This window comes from Rhipicephalus microplus, chromosome X (genome assembly GCF_043290135.1).
Source record: "Rhipicephalus microplus isolate Deutch F79 chromosome X, USDA_Rmic, whole genome shotgun sequence".
Taxonomy (NCBI): domain Eukaryota; kingdom Metazoa; phylum Arthropoda; class Arachnida; order Ixodida; family Ixodidae; genus Rhipicephalus; species Rhipicephalus microplus.
The window spans coordinates 95,963,473-95,986,632 of record NC_134710.1 but is presented as its reverse complement, the minus strand read 5'-3'; the positions used below and the strand labels follow the sequence as shown (position 1 = coordinate 95,986,632).

General features: G+C 44.6%; 1 protein-coding gene across 1 annotated transcript in view; it reads left to right on the top strand.

Annotated features, from left to right (window-relative positions):
• Positions 1-21,351, top strand: part of LOC142776913 (uncharacterized) — a 32,327-nt gene extending 10,976 nt beyond the window's left edge. The window contains exons 3-18 of the mRNA XM_075881238.1: positions 690-798; positions 2,011-2,153; positions 2,261-2,420; positions 2,737-2,915; positions 3,035-3,149; positions 4,657-4,799; positions 4,896-5,061; positions 5,783-5,940; positions 6,034-6,163; positions 8,067-8,206; positions 11,223-11,337; positions 11,405-11,565; positions 15,410-15,572; positions 17,305-17,483; positions 19,752-19,890; positions 21,021-21,351. Of these exons, the coding sequence (XP_075737353.1) occupies positions 690-798; positions 2,011-2,153; positions 2,261-2,420; positions 2,737-2,915; positions 3,035-3,149; positions 4,657-4,799; positions 4,896-5,061; positions 5,783-5,940; positions 6,034-6,163; positions 8,067-8,206; positions 11,223-11,337; positions 11,405-11,565; positions 15,410-15,572; positions 17,305-17,483; positions 19,752-19,890; positions 21,021-21,237 (2,417 nt within the window). The 3' untranslated portion in view covers positions 21,238-21,351. The remainder of the gene's footprint in view (positions 1-689; positions 799-2,010; positions 2,154-2,260; positions 2,421-2,736; positions 2,916-3,034; positions 3,150-4,656; positions 4,800-4,895; positions 5,062-5,782; positions 5,941-6,033; positions 6,164-8,066; positions 8,207-11,222; positions 11,338-11,404; positions 11,566-15,409; positions 15,573-17,304; positions 17,484-19,751; positions 19,891-21,020) is intronic.
• The last annotated feature ends 1,809 nt before the right edge of the window (positions 21,352-23,160 follow it).

The following is a 23,160-nucleotide window of genomic DNA, read 5'->3' as shown; positions in this document are numbered from 1 at the left end:
CTTCTTTTCGCAATTTATTGGGATGCGCACGATAGTTTTTAATCTAGCAACATAGACACTTTGTCGCCGACATGGGGTTGCAGCCGTCACGACGCGACGGAGCTAGTTTGTCGCAGTCGCTCGAAAATCCCGTGTATGTGGTTGGCTTATTTGCACAGTAAATGCTGCCTTGTTCAAACCACCCCGAACGAACAATAGCAATCGAGATACTCGTAGAACCATTCGACGCAATTACGTGCCGAACGCGAACATAACTGCTCTTTCTAGAACTATAATTACGGTTCCTTCAAGCGCCCAAGTTAGCGTCATAGCCAGCGCGTGGGCGCCAGCTATAACGCTAGAATATTTGATGGTACAAGCATATGTTACGACGCTATTCACCACTTGTCAGTTGATCTACGGCCGATACTCAGTTTGCCGCAATCAGCACCAGTGTCTATCGCTGTAAATTGACTCTCCATTCACCGGGAAGAAGTTCAGCCGAATAAACAGTTTTTTTTTTTTTTTGACCTACAGCTTGTTCATTTTCTCCACGTCACGACACAGTGACAATATATCTATTGCCCTCTAAAAAACGAAAAAAATAGCTCATTTTAAACACTTCCACGTAGAACGTTATAGCTTTGATTGTACGCCTTCTTCATTCGAATGACTGACTTGCTTTCTTTGCTGCATTCGTTTCTTTACAGATGACAGTGCTTGCGACACCACACGTTTTGAGCCTCAGAGACAGGTGTGCGACGATATATTTAAGTTGAACATTCCCCATAACCATGGAGATATGAAGTTCATGTGCGCGTAAGTGACAATAAATTTTCCTGAAAGGCTGTCTCACCGATTACATAGGCGCTTGGCATATACGTTTTTACGTTTGCGAAATAACCATCTCTCCCCCCCCCCCCTGTGTGTGTGTGCGCGTGTGCGTGTGTGTGTGTGTGTGTGCGTGTGTGTGTGTGTGTGTGCGTGCGTGTGTGTGTGTGTGTGTGTGTGTGTGTGTGTGTGTGTGTGTGTGTGTGTGCGTGCGTGCGCGCAAAATTGAGAGATTTAGAGATTTGGGGCGTTTAACCCCTTCATACTTCCCTGAACGGCCATTGGAGGTGTACAGTGCCAAGCAGGATGTACAGTGGGGCTCGTGCTTGGAAATAAAAACCGAAAAAGCCAGCGAGCGATTTTTACTTTTTCATTCCCACTTTCTTTATTCTTGGTTTTGTTTTTGGGTCTCATCTTCAAACATGCGAAGCGAAGCTGTAAGATTTCTGATTTTGAAGCATTCCATCATCAAAACATTTAGGTGCTTAGAGTTTTACATGAAATATGTCGAACATCTGGTACATCTAGCACATACCATAGAAAATCACGAGAAAGGGTTTTTAATTACAGGATACATCATGCAGTATCGTCAGTACTTTTGCAAAGTTCCCAGCGAGCCCTGTCCGGCAACTGAATGGCCGCCACAAGGCAAATACCGTTTTCCGCTAGACCTGAGCATCACCCTTTTAATGCCAAAGGTTCTATAGCGAAAATCGAAATGACAGAAACGCGCACAAAACTAGCGAGCACGGTTGCTTAAAAAAAGAGTAGACATTTCAATGTCTCAATTACGTGACAAATAGCACGTTGACAAGGAGCGGCAGATATGCGGATACGTAGCCCAATAGTCTTGGCAGACATGGGGGTCAAGGAATGGGGCATGCGTCAGAAACAAAGGAGCAATTTTTTTTGACTGTTTAAGCCAATATTTCGTTTGCATCACCCACTATTCCGACTACTCGATTCTGAAAATAGTTTAGGTGAAACGGTACTTGGTCTGGGATTGAAAAAAACTGTTACACCATTCGTGACTAGAAGTGAGATATGATCGATATTTTTTTTATAATTGCAGCACCTGCCATACAACTAGTTTTTATTATTTACCTATTTATTCAGTTTTCATTTACCTACTGACATGCGTGACCTCAAAAGTGTGTAAAGTGCGATGTTGACATTCACATATTCCTTCCAACGATGCAGGGTTATCGGAAAGTATAAAATGTGCCTTGCTGATGCGATCGAAGCGACTGGATGTGACAACAAAGAGTTCTTGGTGAAGCAGCTAGACCCAATGCACCAATACATCCAAGAAAACCACATCGAATGCATTCCAGAAGTCAACGGTATGTCTGCAGGACAACAATGGCAGCAAAGTTCTCCATCAAAAAAGAAGCCAGCAGCATCGCAAAGTAATTAAATCTCTGGGTTTGTTTGCTTCTTTTCGTTACAGCGTCATCACCGTCGAGATTACCTACAGGATATCGTGCGAAGCTCGACTTGTGCACAAGAGACAAAGCATGGGAGACGCAGTTCCTGTGTGCCAAGAAATTTCAGACTAGATTACGGAAAATAGAAGACGACAAAGAAGTCGAATCTCACCAAATTTGCAGGTTAGAGCAATTTTCATTTTCTAGCTCGGTTGTCAGTAATAGCCATGAAAATGACATAAAATATTTTACCTTGCCAGAAGCATCTGTTTTCGTGATATTTGAACTATTGAAAGACATTTCCCCATTGGGTAACATTTTCTGTTGCAAGAGCCAAAGCTATTAAGAGGCCTTGACTCTCTTTAATGACAGCAAATTTAATCAACAGCATTAAATACCAGGTTGCAGGAATCAACAGTAGAGAATCTATTTGAACTTTCGCCTTGTTAAACGTTGTTCAGGTGCAATTTTTTGTGTTTTTTTTTACTCCTTGCACCAGGTCTCTAAGTCGCTACTACAGTTGCTTGAACACAGTCCTTCACAGCGAATCCTGCGAAGAGGATACAGAGCTTATGATGCACATGGAATACTTTCCTAAGGTGCTGACCCAAAAATATCGCGAGATGTGCTATGCTGAGCTCAAACTCACTGCCATGAACGTTGCCAAAAGACTTGAGGGTAAGCCTAGAGGACATGAAGTGTGTCTCGTGTTTGAGGTTATATCTTTGAGAATATCACCCCACTAGCGCCATTGCTTCAAGTGGACATTTATGCTATGATCTTGCGCTTCTGTGTAGGCTACACTCAAGATCACACGTGCCAGGAAGAAGACGCAACAAAAGAGTTCTTCGCGTGCGGTTTGTTGTTTAATGAGATTGTAAGTCACAATCCATCACAAGACAGAATTTGCGTGTAAGTACTCTTCACTAGCACCTTTGTTCACTTCCTTCGGCCGCTGAATACAATTAACGAGGAAAGGTTTTTTATTTCTGAAAACTGGCGTATTGTGCAGCTGCTTTGATTGTGTCAAACCCACTGCCGCGATGGACAAGCTTTTTTTTCGGACTTGCTTATTTAGCGTTCAAATTTTAATTATATATTAACATAATATGAACCTAATGGCCAATGTTATCGCATAAGGCTTAGCCGTCCGCCAGATAACCAAAGTTTAATTTATAAACTGCTTTACGAATGCAGACATAGATGCGTTCCTAAGAAACAGTTTCCTCTCCAAAGAAACACTTCTTCGGCTTCATTTCGTGTTTACTATTTGCCATCAAATAAGACACAGAACGAGCGGATCAGTGACAGGAACTACCGTAACGTCAAAAAACAGTGAAACAGAATCCGTGTTCACTGAAAGATCACTGTGGTAAGACTCTTCGAAGTACAAGTTGGCACCCAATCCTGTAGTTAAACATACCACAAATGAAACGGCCCGCAAGGGACAGACAACGCTTACGAAAGGCCCGTTTTGTTACTTAAGCCACTTGCTAGACACTGTATAAATGAGAATTAACAATAATGCCCAGGAAAGTACACAGAATGCTATCAGAAGTGCTTGTAATATAAATATGAAAAAAGTGAAACATTTTACATTTACATTAAATTACTTATAATAACATCCCCTATATTTTTCTTGGCATCACTGTTTATTTGTTTTATTATGTGTATCAAAAATGAGCCCTTAAGTTTACACTTCACCCTTCATTGGGGAGGGGGGGGGGAGAATCTGTTGGCAAGCTTTAATTTTCATGGAGAAAAATATTTAAAATGGGAGATAACTGTCAGAGCCTATTACTCTTCGAAGGAAAATACACCCCACTGCGTCGTATAGACCTCTTTTCGTCACTGCTTTCCTCTTAGTAAGTGTATTGAGTCCGTGTGTGTCCGTCTTTGGGCATCCATTGTTTGGGTATTTTAATCAAGCGTTTTCTGTGCGTCGTTCGCACATATCAACCCATCGGTATCTAACAACCATAACAATATTGACCATGCGGGCACTATCATGCTGAAATGAAATAGCGATCATTCCCAGTAACGCCTGTGGTTCGATAATAACTATTGGCGCTCATTATTTTCACCTGCTTAGCTTAAACAGCTTGACTTGATTCTAGCAGTGAAGGTGCGTTCTGTATTGATTTATTGGAGGTAGCTGGTCGTAATGCTTGCTTCACGCATTTACACAGCCACGCAGTCAGACGCAGTCATTCAGTCAGTCGGGCGTCGAGATTTCCAAAATTTAATATATTTATCTCTGCCGACTACAAGGAGTTCCCTAAACAGGCCAGGAGTCTAGAATGATGCCATAAAGACAGACTAATGACGCTTCCAAGCGTATTTCGAGGCAGTGATGACATGGTACCAGCTTGTGCTCCAGCATTTTACCCGCTTACTTCATTCTCCTTTTTGGCTATAGGGCATACCAAAACTTCGAAAACTGCACAAAGGTGATCGCAAAGGATTTGCACTGCAACATCGGTTCCGAGTTCAACACCCATTCCATGCACGTGATGAACGTACTACTCGGTCAATACGAGAAATACTGCAAGAATTACATCAGTGAGTCTAGTGCTACGTTTTTCTTTATTTTCCTCAATGTAAACTGTTAATTGCGCACTGAATGGTCACATTCCGGTGCACCCGTCACTCTTCCAGTCAGCACGCCCGGGCCCTCTATAGTAACCCCGACGACGAAGTCACCCGCCGGCTGCGTCGAGGACCAATTTTTGGAGAAGTACTTCGAATGCGGCCTCCTCTACATTTACAATCTGCGTGACGCTATGTATGGCGACAATCCACAGCACAAGGACCAGATCTGCGAGTGAGTGCAGCTTTTGTATTGTCGCCTTCTGCTTCGCGAGCTCTCGGCGCGATCATGATTATGTGACTGGACGATTTCTGGACGACCGTGAAACCAGCTCTCGCTGTGGCGCTGTGAGTGAGAGCTGGTTTCGCAGTGAGTGCCGATATTCATCCACAAGCCACACTGCCACCACGCACAGGGCGGATAGGCTTTCCGGTCCTTGCGGCGTGGCAGATAGGCCCTGCATCCTGACGGCACCTAACATTCGAAAGCTCTCCACGACGACTTCACATTGCTCTTACGCAGTTGTAATGCGTATATGGTCATTTCATACGACAAATGTTCCCAACGTGTTGATGCGGTTTTCCCGAAAGAGTTACGCCCGTGAGCTATATACCGGTCGTCATTGTCATTTTCCCTTACGTTTTTTATTTTTTTTTTCAGGTTTCGAAACGGGCGGAAAATTGTTCTCCGAGATTGTAAATGCGAAAGCAATTTTAGCATGTCACGTTGCACAACTTCGCGCTCCAGAATTGGAATCATCATGCAGATTTTATTAAAACAAAAAGAAAAACGGGCTCATCGTATTTTGCATATCGCGGAACTTCATTTCTTGCCTTCGACGTGTCTGGCTTGAATCCGGCGCCGCCCGAGATATCTCGCGAGTGCTGACAAGTAGCCAGCATTAGCAGTGTCCTATTATAAATGTACATTCTTACCTACTTCTCGTCACACGCAGAACTATGAAGCGTCATAATCTTTGTCTGGAGGAGCTCAAGAGGTCTTCAAGCTGCCAATCCCTGCCTGAAATCCAAGCCAGTCTCGACTACCTTACCAACGAGTTGCATCAGGCCCCCGGCGTTCAGTGCCCCACTAAAGCACAGTACAAACGTTCCGGTATGTATATCTTTCGTTTGGTAAGACCCAATTGATTAGACCCAATTGGTAAGAGCACTACTTCAAACATGCTTCTGCTATCGTTTGTCACAGGAAAAATACGGTTCCGTACTTCCGAACAAAAGTGCCTCGTTAGAGAATACGCCGGGACGTTCTTCACTTGCGGCACGATTTTCCTAATGAACACATATCCGAATCCTCCTTCCAAGGATGAAGATTGCAGGTAAGCATATTTTTCTTTACTAACCACGCATGCAAATTCAAGTGTTACAATAACGCTTATGCCGGATCGTTTGGCAAAGCACTGCACTCATATATCAAGCACTCATGTCAGATGTTTAGGTGAGCAACATCCATCTAGTACTACAGAATCTTTAGGATTTAGCAATAATAGTGCTGTAAGTATGAGATAAATCAACACTCTTGAAGGAATACTGAACCAAAATCTAAAAACTTTGTAGAAATGCTGAAAATGACTTCTCACAGTGCGAATACATCCCAAAGAAATGGTCAGTTAGCGAACTTTGAAGCGGGTGGTCTATTCTTGACGATATTGTGAGTGCGCGCCAAGCCACTCGGCCGACGCGATTTGGAAGGCGTGACGTCACAACACCCTCGCAGGACAGCCGGCCGGCCACGGCTTTCGAAGCGCGTGCGGTCACATAACTGCACAGTCTGCATTAGTGTCGTGGTCCCGCTGCCAGCAATGAATTCACCTATGATGATGCAGACCATTTCAACTTGCCAATATATAAATGTTTACGGTTACGATCCCTTAGCGCCAAGCGACGATCATGCTGTCCAGGCCGGTCACAGTCCATGGTCCAACGTGCAGCGACAGCAGTAGATGAACTAATGTTACCGAGGATGTAAAATGCCTGCTAAAGCAGAGAGGTAGTTATTACGGCTGAATGGAGGCATCTTAGCTCATCGCTTTGTGTTCTCAAATGCGGTAATGAGCACTGCGCAGCTCGTTCTTGCGTGACGGGGCATCGCATGCGTGGAATTTCTCAGCCGTTTCATAGCGCATACAGTACTGCCACATATACGCATCTACAAGCCATCTTCAGGTTGAATTATTGGAAATTGGTCGACTAAGTCACAATGGAGAACCTCGAATATTCGAAAGTAAGCATCATTTGCGGGCATTACGGCTAGGTGGCGCCACTAAGTGAGGATGGAGCTGAGTGCTGCAGCTGAGTGAAGCGACGAAATGTTTCGAACTAGAAAATCAAGACAATTTTTAAATAGCCCCAGCTTTGGCGTGATGGCTGAGGAGCACGTGTCTAATGTCTACACAGCTTGTCATGTTAAGAAACTTAAGCGACGGTTTGTCGCGATTGGTGATGCGTTTACGACATCCCTCAGCGCAGTGGCAACTTAAGCATTTTTTTTCGTCGTGGTGACCTCTTTAAATCTGAAAGCCGACCACGGCAAGGCATGTGTGCTAGAAAGCGATAAGTTTACCCGATGTTTCAGACGTACCAGAATTGCTAGCGAGTAACGCTGACACAAATGAACAAGCACAGCCACCCCTGCGGCTGCGCGCGTGGGGGGATGTCATGACGCTAGGGCGGTAAGAATAACCTGAAATAGTTGAAAAAGAGATGTTCCTTGTCCTTTTTTTACATTTTGTTGTATTAGTCATTTTTAAAGCACGGCCTGCAAAGTTATCGTTCCGTGTACCTTTAAGGGTGCAAACGTTTACAGTATTCACCTTCAGGTTTCTTCAGGTTTCAGGTTTCTTCAGGTACAGAGCAAATGAGTTTCAGGTTTCTTCAGGTACAGAGCAAATGAGTTTAAATCGGTCTCATATATTCCATTCTAGTCTGCAAAGGCACAATAGGTGACGCAGAGCAGATTCACCCTGATTTTGCTTGCGTAATCATGTGGCCGCAGGGGAAGAAAAATTGGGCAACATATTTTAAGACACAAATTACTTCTTTTCCGACGGATCGTGCTGTAGCGGGATAACAGTCGTGGAATCCTTCACATAGAATGATACGGTTAATCATTTATTCACGGTGTATGATCAGTAAAACAAACGACACACTCAGCTGCCATACATTGGAGACTCAACAGCCATTCCGTGTGGTTCACTCTAACGGCACTTGCTTCTCCCGCAGGCACTACAACCAGTACCTGAAGTGCTACTCCCTTCTCATTCCTTGCACACAGCAAAGCGACATCAAGGCGGCCATAGCGAAGTTTTCAGCAATACTGACTGAAGGATATGCCGACAAATGCAAGGGCACTAAATTTACCGGTAAGTGGTGCCTCGACGGTACAAGTGACAAGCACGAATGAAAACCACACATGGTCGTTTTTGTTCTGCGAGTTTAGCCGTCTTGCGATCCTCGCATTAACTCTCCCGCCCTCCTTCTCTCCCCTCCACCCCCCTCACAAAAACAAACAAACGAGAACGGCAATATTTGCGTTAACACGCAGCGATAACGAAAGTAAAAGCGCACGTAACAGACTATTTGTTGTTTTTGGACAGAAAAACGTCACGAATGTGCCTTTCTTAGAGCGTATGAAGTACGAGCTGGAAGCTTACCGAAGGATAAATTGTCTTTGCACAATGCATGCTTACTACCCCAAGAGATTTGGCAGGCACGGGTCCGTAGCTTGAAACGTTCAAGCAATGTCCTGACGCAGAGCATAAGCATCGTTAAAATGCGTCATGCATCGGCCACGCTTCACTGTAGCCATGCTACTCTGGCACTGATGCGTGGACGGCTATACGCAAAAATAAATAAATAAATAAATAAATAAATGAATACATAAATAAATAAATAAATACTGCATTCGCTTGTGACCGACATTTCTCGCTGTACTTAGCCTTTTTTTTGAGAGTTATAAGCAAGTGTGACAAGTAAATTTATTGTTTAAACTCGCACGTGTCATTGCTGAGGATATTTTGTATTTTTCGCGACGCAGAGCAGTTTAAATCACAGGACAAAAATCAGGCGTTTCTATCAAATAAAAAATAATGCATAATGCAAAACGTATTATAATTATTGTTATTTTTGAAGTATTCTGAAAAGTGATGGTTGCATCTTACTGCTGTATTCGTTTCATTCCAAAGAAAATAACTGCGTTTCAGACACTATTAGCAGGCACGAGAACTGAAGGTACCCATGCACCTACACTCTTTTCACCTCGTTAATTCAAACTCAGTTATTTCAAAATCCTGCTTAATTCGAAGGATTTATGCGGTCCCGTATTTTCCTATGTAAGCTTGAGTGGATCATTTGAAGCGGCGGCCGGCACCAGTCCGGTTAATTCGAAAACTTTGGGTGCCATGGGCCAGGTTCAGATCCCGATTTCACCACGTATCCGCGGAAATGACTGCCATTTATTGCCACAAGGCAATACAAGGTATCGATACTAATGAGTTGCAGCTAAAGCACCCCAGTCCTTCTACTTCTAGCACAAAAAAGAAAAGAAAAACGGTGTTGTGATCAACTAAAACGTGCGTTTGCAGAAAACGAGCTGTGCTTCACTGCAGCACAGCGGTGACACGCAGGCAGCATATCGCATGTTTCTCGCAATGTCAGCGGGTCATGGTTTATCCATTTTTTTCTGAGATTGTAAAAAATATTAAAGAACAGTTTAGCGTCACTCGCAATGTGTGCGAACCTCCGATTGCTAACCGGTTGCTCCAGCAATTCGCGTCTTCGCACTGCTGGCGGAGTTCTTGCCAGCAACACCTACTTCGAAAAGTAAGTTAGAAAGTTTTAAAAATCGTTTTTTTTTTTCAACCAGAACACCACGTAAGCTTCGTCATACTGGCCATCATTAAATTCACCATTATAATAGAGAGAATATGCGAATAGTCGCATCACGACGTGCTGACGTAGCGAGGAGCAGGCGACGTGCTGCCCGTGTGTCACTACTGTGTTGCAGTGAAGACGTCTTGTTTTCTGCAGGCGCACATTTCATTCAATCACGACCGCGTTTTTTTTTTTTTTTTTCGGTGGAAGCAGTGAAGTCCACCGTTCTTTCATGTTTGCGGCAAAATAAAGACCAGGTATTGCTGGAAAACATAACCTTTGGAGCCACAAGCTAGCCGGCACAGCAAACGACGAGCACCGATTACTTTGAATAGTTGTAAATTCCTTGCATCCCACTTTTTGTAATTTCTGTTAACTCAAAAACCCGCTTAATTGAAAGCTTTCTTGCGGCCTTAGTGACTTCGAGTTAACAAGGTTTTACTAGTTCTAAAAAATAGATAGTGCATAAATGCAGTATCGTAGGAAACCTGGAATGAAATGACAGTAGTAACACAAGATATTTATAATTCAAAGAAAATTCCGATAAATTTTTGGTTACACCACGTTTCAAGACTTATTGTCCCTAGTACATGCTTCGTAAAATAACGAACTAAACAAGTAAGTTTTTTATGGAAATACTTTGGAGCTGGTTTTGCGTGGTCACGCGAAAAAGTGCGAGTTCTTGGAGACGTGGTGATTGGTTCCGTCATTGCAACTGCAGTGAATTCTTGTATAAAATGTCGATCAGGAAAGGCACAGTTCGATAAGAGTACACTGGATTTATTTACACTATTTCCGGACTAAAAAAAAAGCCACTCCCAAACATCACAAGGAAAACATCTGAGTGGCCGTTCATACGTCCTTTCTCGACGGCTCTTTCTTTTTGACTCACTGCTCTGCCGCCACTAGTCTCCCCCGGAGGACCCCCCCCCCCCCCCCCCCCCATAAGTGCCTCTTTTTCCCCAAACGGGCTGAGTGAAGCGGCAAAACAGGAATTAGCTTTGTAGTCAAGTCCCTGTCAACGAAACGAGAAATACGCGCTGTTCAAAACAGTAACTTTGTTGTGCTGGCATGCTCTAAGACACGATTTCGATTCCTGGTGGTCGCAATTTCATGTAAGCGCCACGCAAAAGCACTCGTATACATGGACTTGCGTTAGCGTCGAGAAATTCAAGCGGTAAAAATTAACGCTATGCCCGAAGCCTTCATCCTAACTTTGTCTCACAAACACAAAGTATTTCGATACGTTTTAAACTGTAAGAATTAATCATTCAGACAGAGTCGTTCCGATAAATGATCAATCTAGGAGCCTCCACAGCCCGCTGTGGTACTGTTGCTGATCACGAGTAACCAAATAGAGTTTCCCTTATAACTTAACATGCCATTCCTGTCAGTTCACATTTAGTTCTGCTAAGGACGTCAATAAGCATCGTCACTTTGTACTCGCGTTCCTGTTTTGTTTCATATTTAACTTGTCTCGACTAAATAAACCATTATTTTTCACAGATACTTGCGACAAGTTGGTTTTGATAAAGAACTTCTTCTCTTGCGGCCTGACGTACTACCAGTCGTACAACGAGTTCGGTGCGACGTACCTGGTTGCTCAACCACACGTTTGCAAGTACGACACACGCGCCATGAAACTATTTTCGGGCCCATTCAAACTCCCTGATCTCTTCATGCTGCAGGCTCTTGGAAGACTTCCACAACTGCAGCTATGAGTCCGTATTCAAGAACAAACCAAACTGCAAGGAGACTGCCCCCTTGTTCGACAACATCAAGGTTGTGAAGGATTTCATTGCGAAGACGTTCAACAAGAAGCACAACTCGAATTGCCAACCTCCCCCAGGTGACGTTTACAATGTCGTCTTATCGAATTTTCTGAGTCTGTTCCTCAATCACCAGCCATAGCTATAATCATAATTAATGCAATTTAATTAAGGCAATGTAATGAGCGAATCTTCTATTTCGACATAACTGCAAGGAAAGACCCTAGCCATTCTACGACAGCGGTAGGAGCACAAGACGCATTTTCTGAGTTGTATTTAGACATATTATCGACTAGCCCAATGGTCTAACCTAATTAATGGATTCGGCATGTATTCTGGTGGGTGCGTATGTGGCGCCCTCCGCGGTTCCGGGTAAAGCTTCTTATTTGTACAAATCACTGGTTTTCGTGGTAGCGAATTCGATGCGAACGAGTAAATATAACTGATATTTTAATGCGTGTAGAGCACTCATCTCGATAAAAGGGAGCACGCGAATACAATAGCCTAATCATCAATAGCCTCATGTTTAGTGGCACCCAGGCTATATGAAAAACAACAACAAAAAAACAACGCCCCACCCGCAGCATCGATGCAGCGTAAGCTTGGCAAGTCGGTCACAATAGTCTGCCCTTGCGTGGCAAAAAATACAGTGTGCTGGTCCGGAAAGCATTGCTATACAGGTGTTCCCTTTGAGTAGCAGAATGAGTAGTTTAAAAATGGCCACTCAGCAGGTTTGACGATTTTGAGCTTACGAGCACACTGCATGCATGGGGCGTTCATGATCCCGTCTTTGAAAATTGTCAACCCTACACGCCGCGTAAATGCGTCAAATTTAAAGATGAACACTGCTTTCCCTTCTTTTTGTGGGCACGCGGCCAGAGAATGAGGGCATGACGTAGGCGTAAGAATATCCCTACGTAGACGGTAGGGCTGTGACGTCGGTCCTCTACGTAGACGACTGTGCTCTGACGTGGTCAGCAGTAAGTAGCACATGACACGACGAAACTTATTTCACACATATGTGTTGTTGGAAGAGATGAACAAAACTTGAGATAAATGAGGAGACACAAAAAGAGAATGTGCACATCTTTTTTTTTTATTTTTTCCCTTCGTGAATCGCAACAAGATGCAGGGCTAATGTGCCTGCGCTTCGCACGCGTTCGTGTCCCCGCGGTTAGCGCATCGATCAGACGTCATCCCTGGAAACAAAATTAATGGTCTTGTGCGTTAGAGCACTCAATGTGCTCATTTATTCTAGCGCTTGTAAACCAGCGTCTCCAAATGAGCGCGCACCGGGTATCCATCCCGCAAAAGCAGGCACTAGATAACGAAATAGCGTTGGTCAGTAAAAACGCCGCTCGCGTGTCTGGGTGTTGGGCTGGTCGGGAACGTCATGCGCAGGAGACGTTTGCTGAAAGGCTGGAGAGAACAAAGAAGACATTTGGCTTGCTAAGACTACGCGGGGCGAGCCGCAGGGGTTTCTAGCTCGCCTCCTTGCACCATCCTTTCGCACTGCTTCAAAATACCAGTTTCTTTAGTTCGTAATTAACCGACTAAATTTTTTTTGTGGCATAATGCCCTCCATCGAACACACAACTGCCACGGTCTAACTAAAATTTATTAGGAGGCCTGGTGAGTGGCCCTTTAAAGCCGGTGTCTGTGGCGTGAAAATGACGCATAGTAACATAGAAGCCATTGCGTTGCACTCATCATACGGCATACGACTTTTTTTTTGTTACAATACGTAACAAGTTCTCTCTGTCATGTGCATATGCATACATCGCCCTTTTTCCAAAACACATGTACTAATCGCATGCGACAAGAGCAGATTTCATATAATTAGTTAGAGAGGTTTGTTTAGGATTATCTTATTTTGCAAATAATTTCAGCAGAATCCCGCAAGGTGGCAGAAGTGTTAATAAAGAGAAAGTAGACAACCACTGGGTAGCAGCACAAAGCCACAAAGATCAATATACGGATTTCTCAGAATGAAAGCTTCTTAGTTGCCAAAAAAGAATTGCCCGCAGCTTCCCTCGGGGGAAGACTGAGGAGGATGCGGAGCATATAATTGGTTAACGGGGTGTTAAAGTGCGACTTACTTGGGTCGATGGCTAAATTGGTTAACGTGGTTGTGAAATGGGGTGTTAAATTGCGACTTACTTGGGTCGCTGGCTAAATTGGTTAACGTGGTTGTAGGAGGGGTGTTAAATGAGTGAACACGCACGACACGTATGCGAAAGGGCGGTGTTTATTTATTGCGACGAACTTTGAGCACGACGGCTTTTTGGTCGGTAAAGTGAAGAGTGAGTGGATCGGGTTGCGACCTCGGACGTCGACGCGCCGTACAAACCAACCGACGAGCGGCAACTGAGCGAGCGAGCACCGACCTTGAGTATATATACAGCGCGACGGCGCATGCACTGTCAGCTGTCGAATGTTCGAGAAGGGGGAGAAGCGCAACGGCGCATGCGCGCGCGTCAGCTGCCGATGTTCTCGAAGCGCGACGGCGCATGCGCGCGCGTCAGCTGCCGATGTTCTCGAAGCGTGACGGCGCATGCGCGCTACATTATACAGCTAGCGAATGTTCGTGAAGAGGGGAAGCGCACGCGGTGTGTAGAGGAGGAAGGGTGCACAGATGGTGGAGGAGTGAAGCGCGCGCGGTGTGTAGAGGAGGAAGGGATGCACAGATGGTTGAAGAAGGAGGAGGAAGCTTGCGGACGGCGCCGCACTACAAGCCTCGAGTATTAGATGCTCCGCATCTAAAAAAATTATTTCTGGTCCGAGGATCGAACGCCGGGCTAACGCCTTTTCTGTGGAGGTAGCTTTGCCACTTGAGCTAACCGGGAAGCTGGCAATTAATTGGCAGCATATGGGCGAATTCACCGACAACTCGAAACTGGTGTTCAATCTTTCATGTGCTCAGAGAATTCGATGAATTCGCCTACGTGCTGCCTGTTGCAAGGTGCCAATGTTTCGGCAACTAAACGGCTTCCTTTTAAGAGTAAAGCTCGAGCTAAAACGTCAGATGTCCGCTGAAAACCATCCACGCCGTTGTTTATCAGCCACGCCCATCGACGGAAAGTCACCGCAGCCGCCGCGCCGAGTTTGCCCGCTGCGCGAGCAGAGTGACGAAAAGCCCGCGCTTTTACCGGGCGTTCTACAGCCAGCTTTGCACGTTAGTTGTGGCGCTTGGGTTTACCATTCTTGCGCTGCCTGCGACGGAGGCTGTGGTTTGCCTCTATTTTGTCTATGCACAAGGAATGACCTAGCATCAGCCAAGCAGGCCACGTTAAACCTTTAAGATCAAGAAGCTTGGCTGCTTCCTAAGCTTTACACGAATAGTGTAAGCTTCTCCCTTTTTTGGAGAAACCCGTATAGTGTTCCTTATGATTTCCTGCTATAGATGAGTGGTTGTTGTTAATTTCTCTCTATTATTGCACTTTGCCGTTCTCGGGACACGCACACTAATCAAAACTATCGTTTGGGAAATTTTCGCTATCGAGGATTCGGAAGCAAACGAAGTAATCAGTGAGCTTTGCACGCAACAAGGTGGTCTCGTTATATTGTGCCATCTGTCTCGACTCACGTGCAGTCTATCAATACACACAACAACCCTACTCCTTGCTAGTCGTTTCTCATCTCGCCACGGCGCCAAGCCAACGGTGGAGTTTGAGGCTGTCACTTACGCACACCGCATGTTACACTTCATAAATAGTACAACCGCAATTGTCAGCCGTAAACCAAGCAACCACGCTAGTTTTAAACGTTTAACGAGCTATATACGTCGACGTGCTATAGGAATCTTAAGCCAAATCGAGACGACTACTTGCGCTTGTGTTCCGCGTTTCGAGTCATTGCCCACGCGTACGACACGCGCTGTATCGATTCCTAATCTTATTGCACCGTCTTGGCGGTTACTTGCAGACAAAGACAAGCGACGCGTCTATTTGGGACTCGAGCGACAGACCACGTGCGATCAATTCAAAGCCATCAAGAAGCTCGTGCTGTGCGGTGTCACCTTCCACAGGATGCTCATGACTCTCGGCAATGGAACGCAGGCCAAAGATAACCTAACTGAAGTCTGCCCGTAAGCTATCTTCGAAATATATAGATCGATGTCTCCCTAAGTATGCAATGACATAATCAGTGCTGCCGTTTTACTATACCTTTAGCAACATCTAAACAACTAGATCTGCTTATCTCCAGAAGCACAGTGACAGCGGCGAATTCTACAACAAAATGGTGTATTATGAAGTCAGGCAAAAACTCAACGCCGCCGCATTGTATCACTAGCTCAGTGTCAGCAGAAAAGTGATCCATTTGTGTTTCCGATTGATTGCCAGTATCGACCAAACTAATAAGCAAATTAAGGCTCCTGGTCCTGTCCCGGCTTCGGAGAATTGATGTGTAGAGAAGAAACACACTCCTGAATTGATACAACGAAGGGTTTTTGTGATTATGCTAAATAGCATGTTGTCAACGAAGGCTTTAGTAGCTATAAAGAATTGCAGATGGCGGAACCCAAACTACTACCTGATGATTTTTGATTAATTGATTTGTGGGCTTTAACGTCCCCAAACCACCATATCATTATGAGAGACGCCGTAGTGTAGGGCTCCGGAAATTTTGACCACCAAGGGTTCTTTAACGTGCACCCAAATCTGAGCACACGAACCTACAACATTTCCGCATCCATTGGAAATGCAGCCGCCGCAGCCGGGATTCGATCCCGCGACCTGCGGATCAGCAGCCGAGTACCTTAGCCACTAGACCACCGCGGCGGGGCACTACTACGTGATAGAACTTTTGGTAACATAAGCTTGAAAAGATAATGCGAAGGAATTGTGAGAGTGATGGCAAGGCAAAATTGCTCCCTTCAGAGTTTCATCGTTCAACTCTGCTTAGAATCAACCTAGCAAAACTAAGCTTTTCAAACCTGTTGCGAATAGGTTTTTCTCAAGTGCTAGTTCAGCTTTTGACAGAAAGAAATCCAGGCACACGTAAAGCTTTTACTTAGTATCCATATTGACGATCTTTTCCATTACTCGCTGCAGTATAACGTGTTGCTGAAATGTTCTGAAGACTGTATTAACAAGTCTGGGAAAGTGTTTTGGCAGACAATCATGATTCTTCTATGGCAGCATGTCTACAAACATTTCAGTGAATATACAAGTAACGCCAGTTAGTCGAAAAAAAATGTTCTCATGTGCAGAAATCGGGAATATGCATTCGTTCAAAGCCTGTTTAGTTTCTTAGCGATTTCTAATTTAGCAAGCTTAACAAATGCTAAGACAAAACCGGACGCTATGGTATTAATGTTTTTCATTAAATTAACAGTTCATTGATTTTTGTAGTAATAGTGAATTTGTGTCCGTAAAGTTAAATGAGTGAGGGTGGACGTTACTAAACAGTTACCTCAAAATGATGTAATAAAGTACACGTGGAGAGCACGTGTGCTGGCAGTACTCATTTACATCTTGAAAACAGATGGTAAAAATTCTGGTCGAAACATTTCAAAGTTGTGAAAATATAAATAATCATCCCATGCCTTCAATCTTCTCTCACCAAACACCTGTGCACAAGATGTGCGCAGGCGTAACGCGCAGGTCACGCGTTTATTATATATATGCTATCCTCGCCTTCCAGTAACCGCTGTCGCTGAACGTGTAAACAAGTGGGTACGGGTTCATTTGAGCATGGTTACAGTAAGCAACAGTGTCAATATTCCGTACACCGCTGCTACCTCAAGAGGCTAAATAAAGTAGGCTGTAAATTACACGACCCTGAAGGACAATGACGCTCACGTTTTTTTTTTTTAGGCTTGTGAAGGAGATGAAGTACTGTATGTACTCGGCGACACATGACTCTGGATGCTCAGATGCCCTTTTGCTCAACACTGAGATAGCTGTTTTAAAGAAGTACATGCTCATGGAGTTCGAAGACGCATGCGACACGCTACCACCCAGTGAAGACCAGGAATTCAAGGTGTACCGTCACGGTGAGAAATGATGATTCAAATGTATCCCGCTTATGAGCTCGTTTTCTCACATAGGCAGTTAAGATGATTATGTGCCTCTATCAGATATCTTGGTAGGTTAGTTAGTTTGTGGGGTCTAAAATCTCAGATACTAAAGACTTTGAGAGATGCCGAAGTGGAGGTCTCCGAATACATTGGATCACGTTGTGTTCTTTGAAGTGCGCTGACTTAGCACAATGTGAAATATGACCACAGCTGCCTTGAGTGAACACGAGTATTTCTATTCAGCAATCCAGCAATGTAAGCATTGAGCCACCGAATGGGTTCGAATGCAAGAGTGCTTGCAAGTCTGATCAACGATTCGCTTTTGGCAACTGTCAAATATTATTGAACACTAGCAGATATAAAAAGAAAGTAAATGAAGAGTGTGATGACAAATTGCTCTTGCCTCAAGGCAGCAGCGGTTACTGCTGCGAGTCATCAGGACTGACTAACAAACGTCGGTGGCGACACTTAATTGCTGCCCCTCGAAAATAGATTGCAAGCGCTATGGCGGTATATAAATAATAGTGACCCAGCCCTTGTGTCAGATTCTTATCAATTATTAGGCAATAAACGCATGTATGGTACGAAAGACAAATTAACCTGCTTTAATACTTCTTCCCTCGTGCAATTAGCACTTCGAGACACATAGCCCGTCTGTCACGTAGCATAGCAAGACTATCGTTCGCAGTGGCAGAAAATGCCTTGAGATGCCATGACACAATGCTCCGCCTTCAGCCTGGTCATTCACAGACACTGTCTGTCGCACTGAAGCGAAGGCACCCGCCGCGGTGGAATAGTGGTTGTGCTGAGTGACTGCTGACACGAAGGTCGCGAGATCGAAGCCCAGCCACGGAGACCGAATTTCGATGAACAACGACAAATGTGCTTGAATTCAGGTGAACATTAGAGAACCCCTTGCGTTTGAAATTTGCGCAGCCCTACACTACGGCGTCTCTGTCATATAGTGGTTTCGGGACGGGTTCATATTTAAAATCGTTTATATTCAAGGTGCTATAGGTGAATTATCTTGACTTATAGTAGAAAGTTCATTATTTATCACAACTCCAGCAGCACAGAAATTCGTTTACAGACTCGTTCTCACTATTGTGCTTCATTTCGTAGCTATGGTCGTGAGAGCCTGCCATTATCACTTTTTCTGTGTCGTGGAGACGTGTTATAGCACAGTCAAATGTGACGTTGGTTGCGTGACATGTTCAGTTTTAAATATGTAGCACAAACTAATTATTACTCTGTCCATCAACACGCTTATTAACCCGCGCAGCACTGAAAACACTCTGAAGAACATCGACATTGTGCTCACCATGTTTGTGCTCCTTGCACCAGCAGGCGTGATCTCGAGCCCCAACTATCAGTGTGCAGCCAGCACTTCTCGGCAGTTCAACGTATACTGCCACACCTGTCTTGATTTTTATGTCAAATTAGCACAGTTTTGGCGGATGTCGGTCATCTGAGTTGCCGTTTAGTGTTCCGTTGACATGTTCGTGTGCGCAGCGTTGTACGGCTCTGAAGAGGCCAAAGAACTAAGTTCCCAGAAAAGGCCTTTTATTAATTGCTGATATATTTAATGGCATCATGCTCAGGAGTATCCGACAACTCGAGTAGCCTCCAAGTTTTCGGTTGTTTCAACTTTGTTCAACAAATGCTTTGTATCTTTTGACAACACGGCTGCACAGCAACGTTAGGAATGTTGCCGTGAAGCCACACTTTAGAGTTTGCGATTTTGGTATATGGCTCCTTATCTTCGCCGCAGACACCAAAATGTATCTTACAGCTTAAAATAACTCCTCTGATGTGATTATTGAAGCCAAGCCTCGTCAGCTAGAAGGTGTGCACATGATCTTCAAGTTGCGAATTATTTCAACTTCATTCAACAAAAGTTGTGCGTTTTGAACATGTGGCTTCGCAGCAAATTTAGTGATGCCGTCGTGAAGCTACCGTTTAGTTGTTGCTTGTCAGCGACGCTGACTTGGAAAACAAATTGGAAAGTTGAAATATTCTTTTCTCAAGAGAATCATGAAGCCATGCCTCCTCAAGTAGAAAACATGAATGAGCATTAAGCCAGAACATACCATTTAAAAAAGCTAGTGTGGTTGCTTTTAAGGTCAACCATTATAATCGCAATTGTGCTGTGCTGCTTACAAACGAGGATAGTAATAAAGGATTCAGAGCACTGTACTCGGCTGCGAGATTAACTTTGTGTCTTGTAACATTTTCGTCTTCCAGCTTGTGAGCTCAAGGAATTCACCCACGAATGGGAATCGTGCGACTCGGCGATGGAGGACGACATCAACCTTTTCTATCGGAACGGCTCTGCTGTTGGAAAGACCGCCATCAGCAACCGTGTGCGACGGAGACTTTGCACGTGAGGCCACCTGACTTTCTTCGCGAGTGACTGTTGACATCGAAATTTTTACGCATTGCATAAAGATGGAATACGTGCAAGCTCAGTGAATTCAAAGCCAATGAACGGAGGCAATTGTTTCGATATCGCCTGCCCTAAAACAGTTTTCGCAAACTAGAGAAAAACCAAACTGTAAAGTATAACGCTTCTTACAATTGCGCTAAGCAAGCCCTTACGGGTGTATTGTCTACATACCAAAGGTACCACGTTGAAGAACCCCTGACGGTTCAAATTTCCGGACGTCCCTCATAACGATATGATTATTTAGGGACATTAAACCCCACATATCACTCAGACCACAGGCACGGCTGTGGGTCACATCCGAAGAATTTTCTTCGCTAAGCTTTTCTGAGAATTTTAAGAAATGGCGTTCTTGCTAATGCGCATGTGTATACAGCTAATTGTAGCACTGTTCGTCCGCCTTACAGTGGTCTTTGTTATGACACTATCTTTCGTTAAGCAGGTAAAGTTACAGTAGTGCGCCTTGATTTCATATAGGCTCGACATATAGAAATTTCACAAGTAAGTTAACGTCAGAGGTACCGACGAAGCAACATGCACAATCGTAAGCGGAACATTTTAAAATAATCACTATTGAGAACACTGATTAATATCACGACTAATCCACACCACCCACGCTCCTCCGTTCACGTCGCATTTCATAGCTACTTTCTACGACGGAATAGACAACGCACACATTCAAATTTCTTAGTGTTATAGCCATATTATAGTGCTGTTGTGATTGCTACGACAACATGCAGACCGCACAAATCGAAACTGGTATATCACCCAGCACCTCGCAGAATACGCGCAGTTTCGTTTGAAGGACCCATTTTTACTAGTATTCTCGGCGTATGCTACTGACAATCAAGGGGGGATCAGATGCGTATTCTCGCCTTAATAGTAGAAAAATGGCTACTTAGGCGTGATTGGACTACGATATCTATATAGATAGATCATGCAGCGCTGAATCTTTTATGTTGTTATGAAGCCACTTCATAATAAAGTGCCGATCGCCCCGAGTAACTATTATTTGTAGCCAGGTCGGTTCCTCACATTCTTTTGTAACGCGACGGGGTGTTCTGACGCAGTGACCTCGTCGGCTACCGCAAGTGCCTGAACGACTCGGCCGACAAGCACCACTGCTCTGCAGTGGCCCCTCAGGTCGCGGAGATGAGCAACGAGCTGTTTGACCGTCTGGGTCTGATCTACTGTTCCGGCTGCAGCCGTAGGACGAGCTCCTGGGTCCTGATGGCACTCGCCAGCGTGACTGGCTGGCTCACACGCATGTCAGCGAACCGGTCGTGACCAAACGGTGCTCTCTAGCGGAAGGCGTTGAAAGAACAGTAAAGTCAAAATTAAAACAAGGCTGGCCACATAGAAAATATATATACGCCGGATGGTTATTGGCCACCACAATTATTCCTCCCGACTCGTCGTTTCTTGCGTGATTAAATCAAATTGATCACGTTTTTTTTTTTCGACATCGCTTTCGACAGTCGAATGCAGTACACACCCGAGGTTGACGTGAATGTACAGTTTCCACACTTAAAAAGTGGGCTCGCAATACCAGGGTAAGATAGTCTTGCTGGCACTCGAAGGCATCATCTGTGGCCCAATCGCACATGACGCCTCCATGAGTTGGCGGTAATTCCAACGCGTGTATTTATTAGTCTCACGTTTTGCCGAGTGCGATAAGCAGTCACACCTGCTTGTACACGTAATGCTAATGTATTGTTGCAGCAATCGCGCGAGAACGATGGCAAAAGCTAGATATGTCCAGTAAACCAAAGATACATTTTCGTAACTGCAGTAATATCTGGTGTTTTACGTGCCGAAACCATGGTAGGATTGTGAGGCACGCCTTGGCGGTGGACTCCGAAATTTTCAACCTTATGGTGTTCTTTAAAGGCACAGTACACGCCGCTCTAGAACTTGGCCCCCATCAAAATGCAATTGCCGCAGCCGGAATTTGATCCCGCGACCTTCGGGTCGGACGACGAGCACCTTACCACCTACAACACCACCGTGGTGAACATTTCCTTAAGTGAAAGTTGCATCTCCTAAGAGCAGATGTCAACAAATCACATTTTCAATGGCCTCACTCCACTGATACGAATACGTTGTGCAAGTAATAGCCAGTTTCCCTAGGCATAAAAAAAAAGTTGACCCCATGCCCGTGTGTTGCGGGCGCAACGCGTTTATGTTGCTTTGTCCCTTTACCGCGCGAACTAACGTAGCCTGTATTGAGGCCAGGGTCAATGTGTATTTTTTCTAGGAAAAGCTTAGTAAAGCGATACACCGTTTCTTGACATACCCAGAGCTTAAATTCTCCGTGTATGCGAAAAAAAAACCGCCTTCTCTGTAACAACGTCTGGGAGGTGCCGTCTCGCCACTTGTTATAGACACGTAAATTGGTCGTGGTAGGCGCTACTTTCCGAAATTGACTTGAGAAGCCGATCGGCCACTCTTGACCAGGCCCTGCGAGCCGCAATAGCCAGTGGTGGCATAAACTTGAAGCTGCACCCACAGAAACCACGGAACCGACTGCTTATTGAAGTTTTTCTCGCTAAACGTTCAGTTGGACAAGTGTGGCGCACCGAATTTGTCAAAACAGTGCATTGCTGGCAAAAATGTGAACTTTTTTTTTTGCAGAGTGTGACAGCGGTCATAGAATGGTAAAAAGCCACTCAAAGCCTCTCTATTCGCAATACGTCGATCTGTGCATCTACATTACCGAATTTGCCAGCGTTGACAATGCGAAGAAGCAGATTCACTCGAAAAAGAACGCGCCGACTTTCAGTGCCATACACAAAGCTTCTAAGGGCACCAACGCACGGCTTGCCACTGCAGATTGATTATGATGATGATGATGATGATGATGATGACCTAAATGCAGTGCTCACGCCCACTCTGGGGTATCAATGTTACTGCAACTGCATAAATAAACTGCTTTTTTTGTCTATGTCGCAATATAAAAAAAAGCTTGATTTAGTAGTACGAACAAGAATTCGTTTTCTTAACTTTTACTAAATTATTATTTTCCTTAGGTTCTTATGCCACCGCTTTCCCGTCGTAAACATTCTGTATACTCCGTGTAAAGTGTTTCGGGTAGTAACCATACTTATTTCACGCTAATACTGCTGTTTTGTAAAAAAGAAAAAAACCACAGGGCAGGCAGCACCGTCAACATCAACATGGTTGGAAGAATCAAAGACGCATCAACAAAAA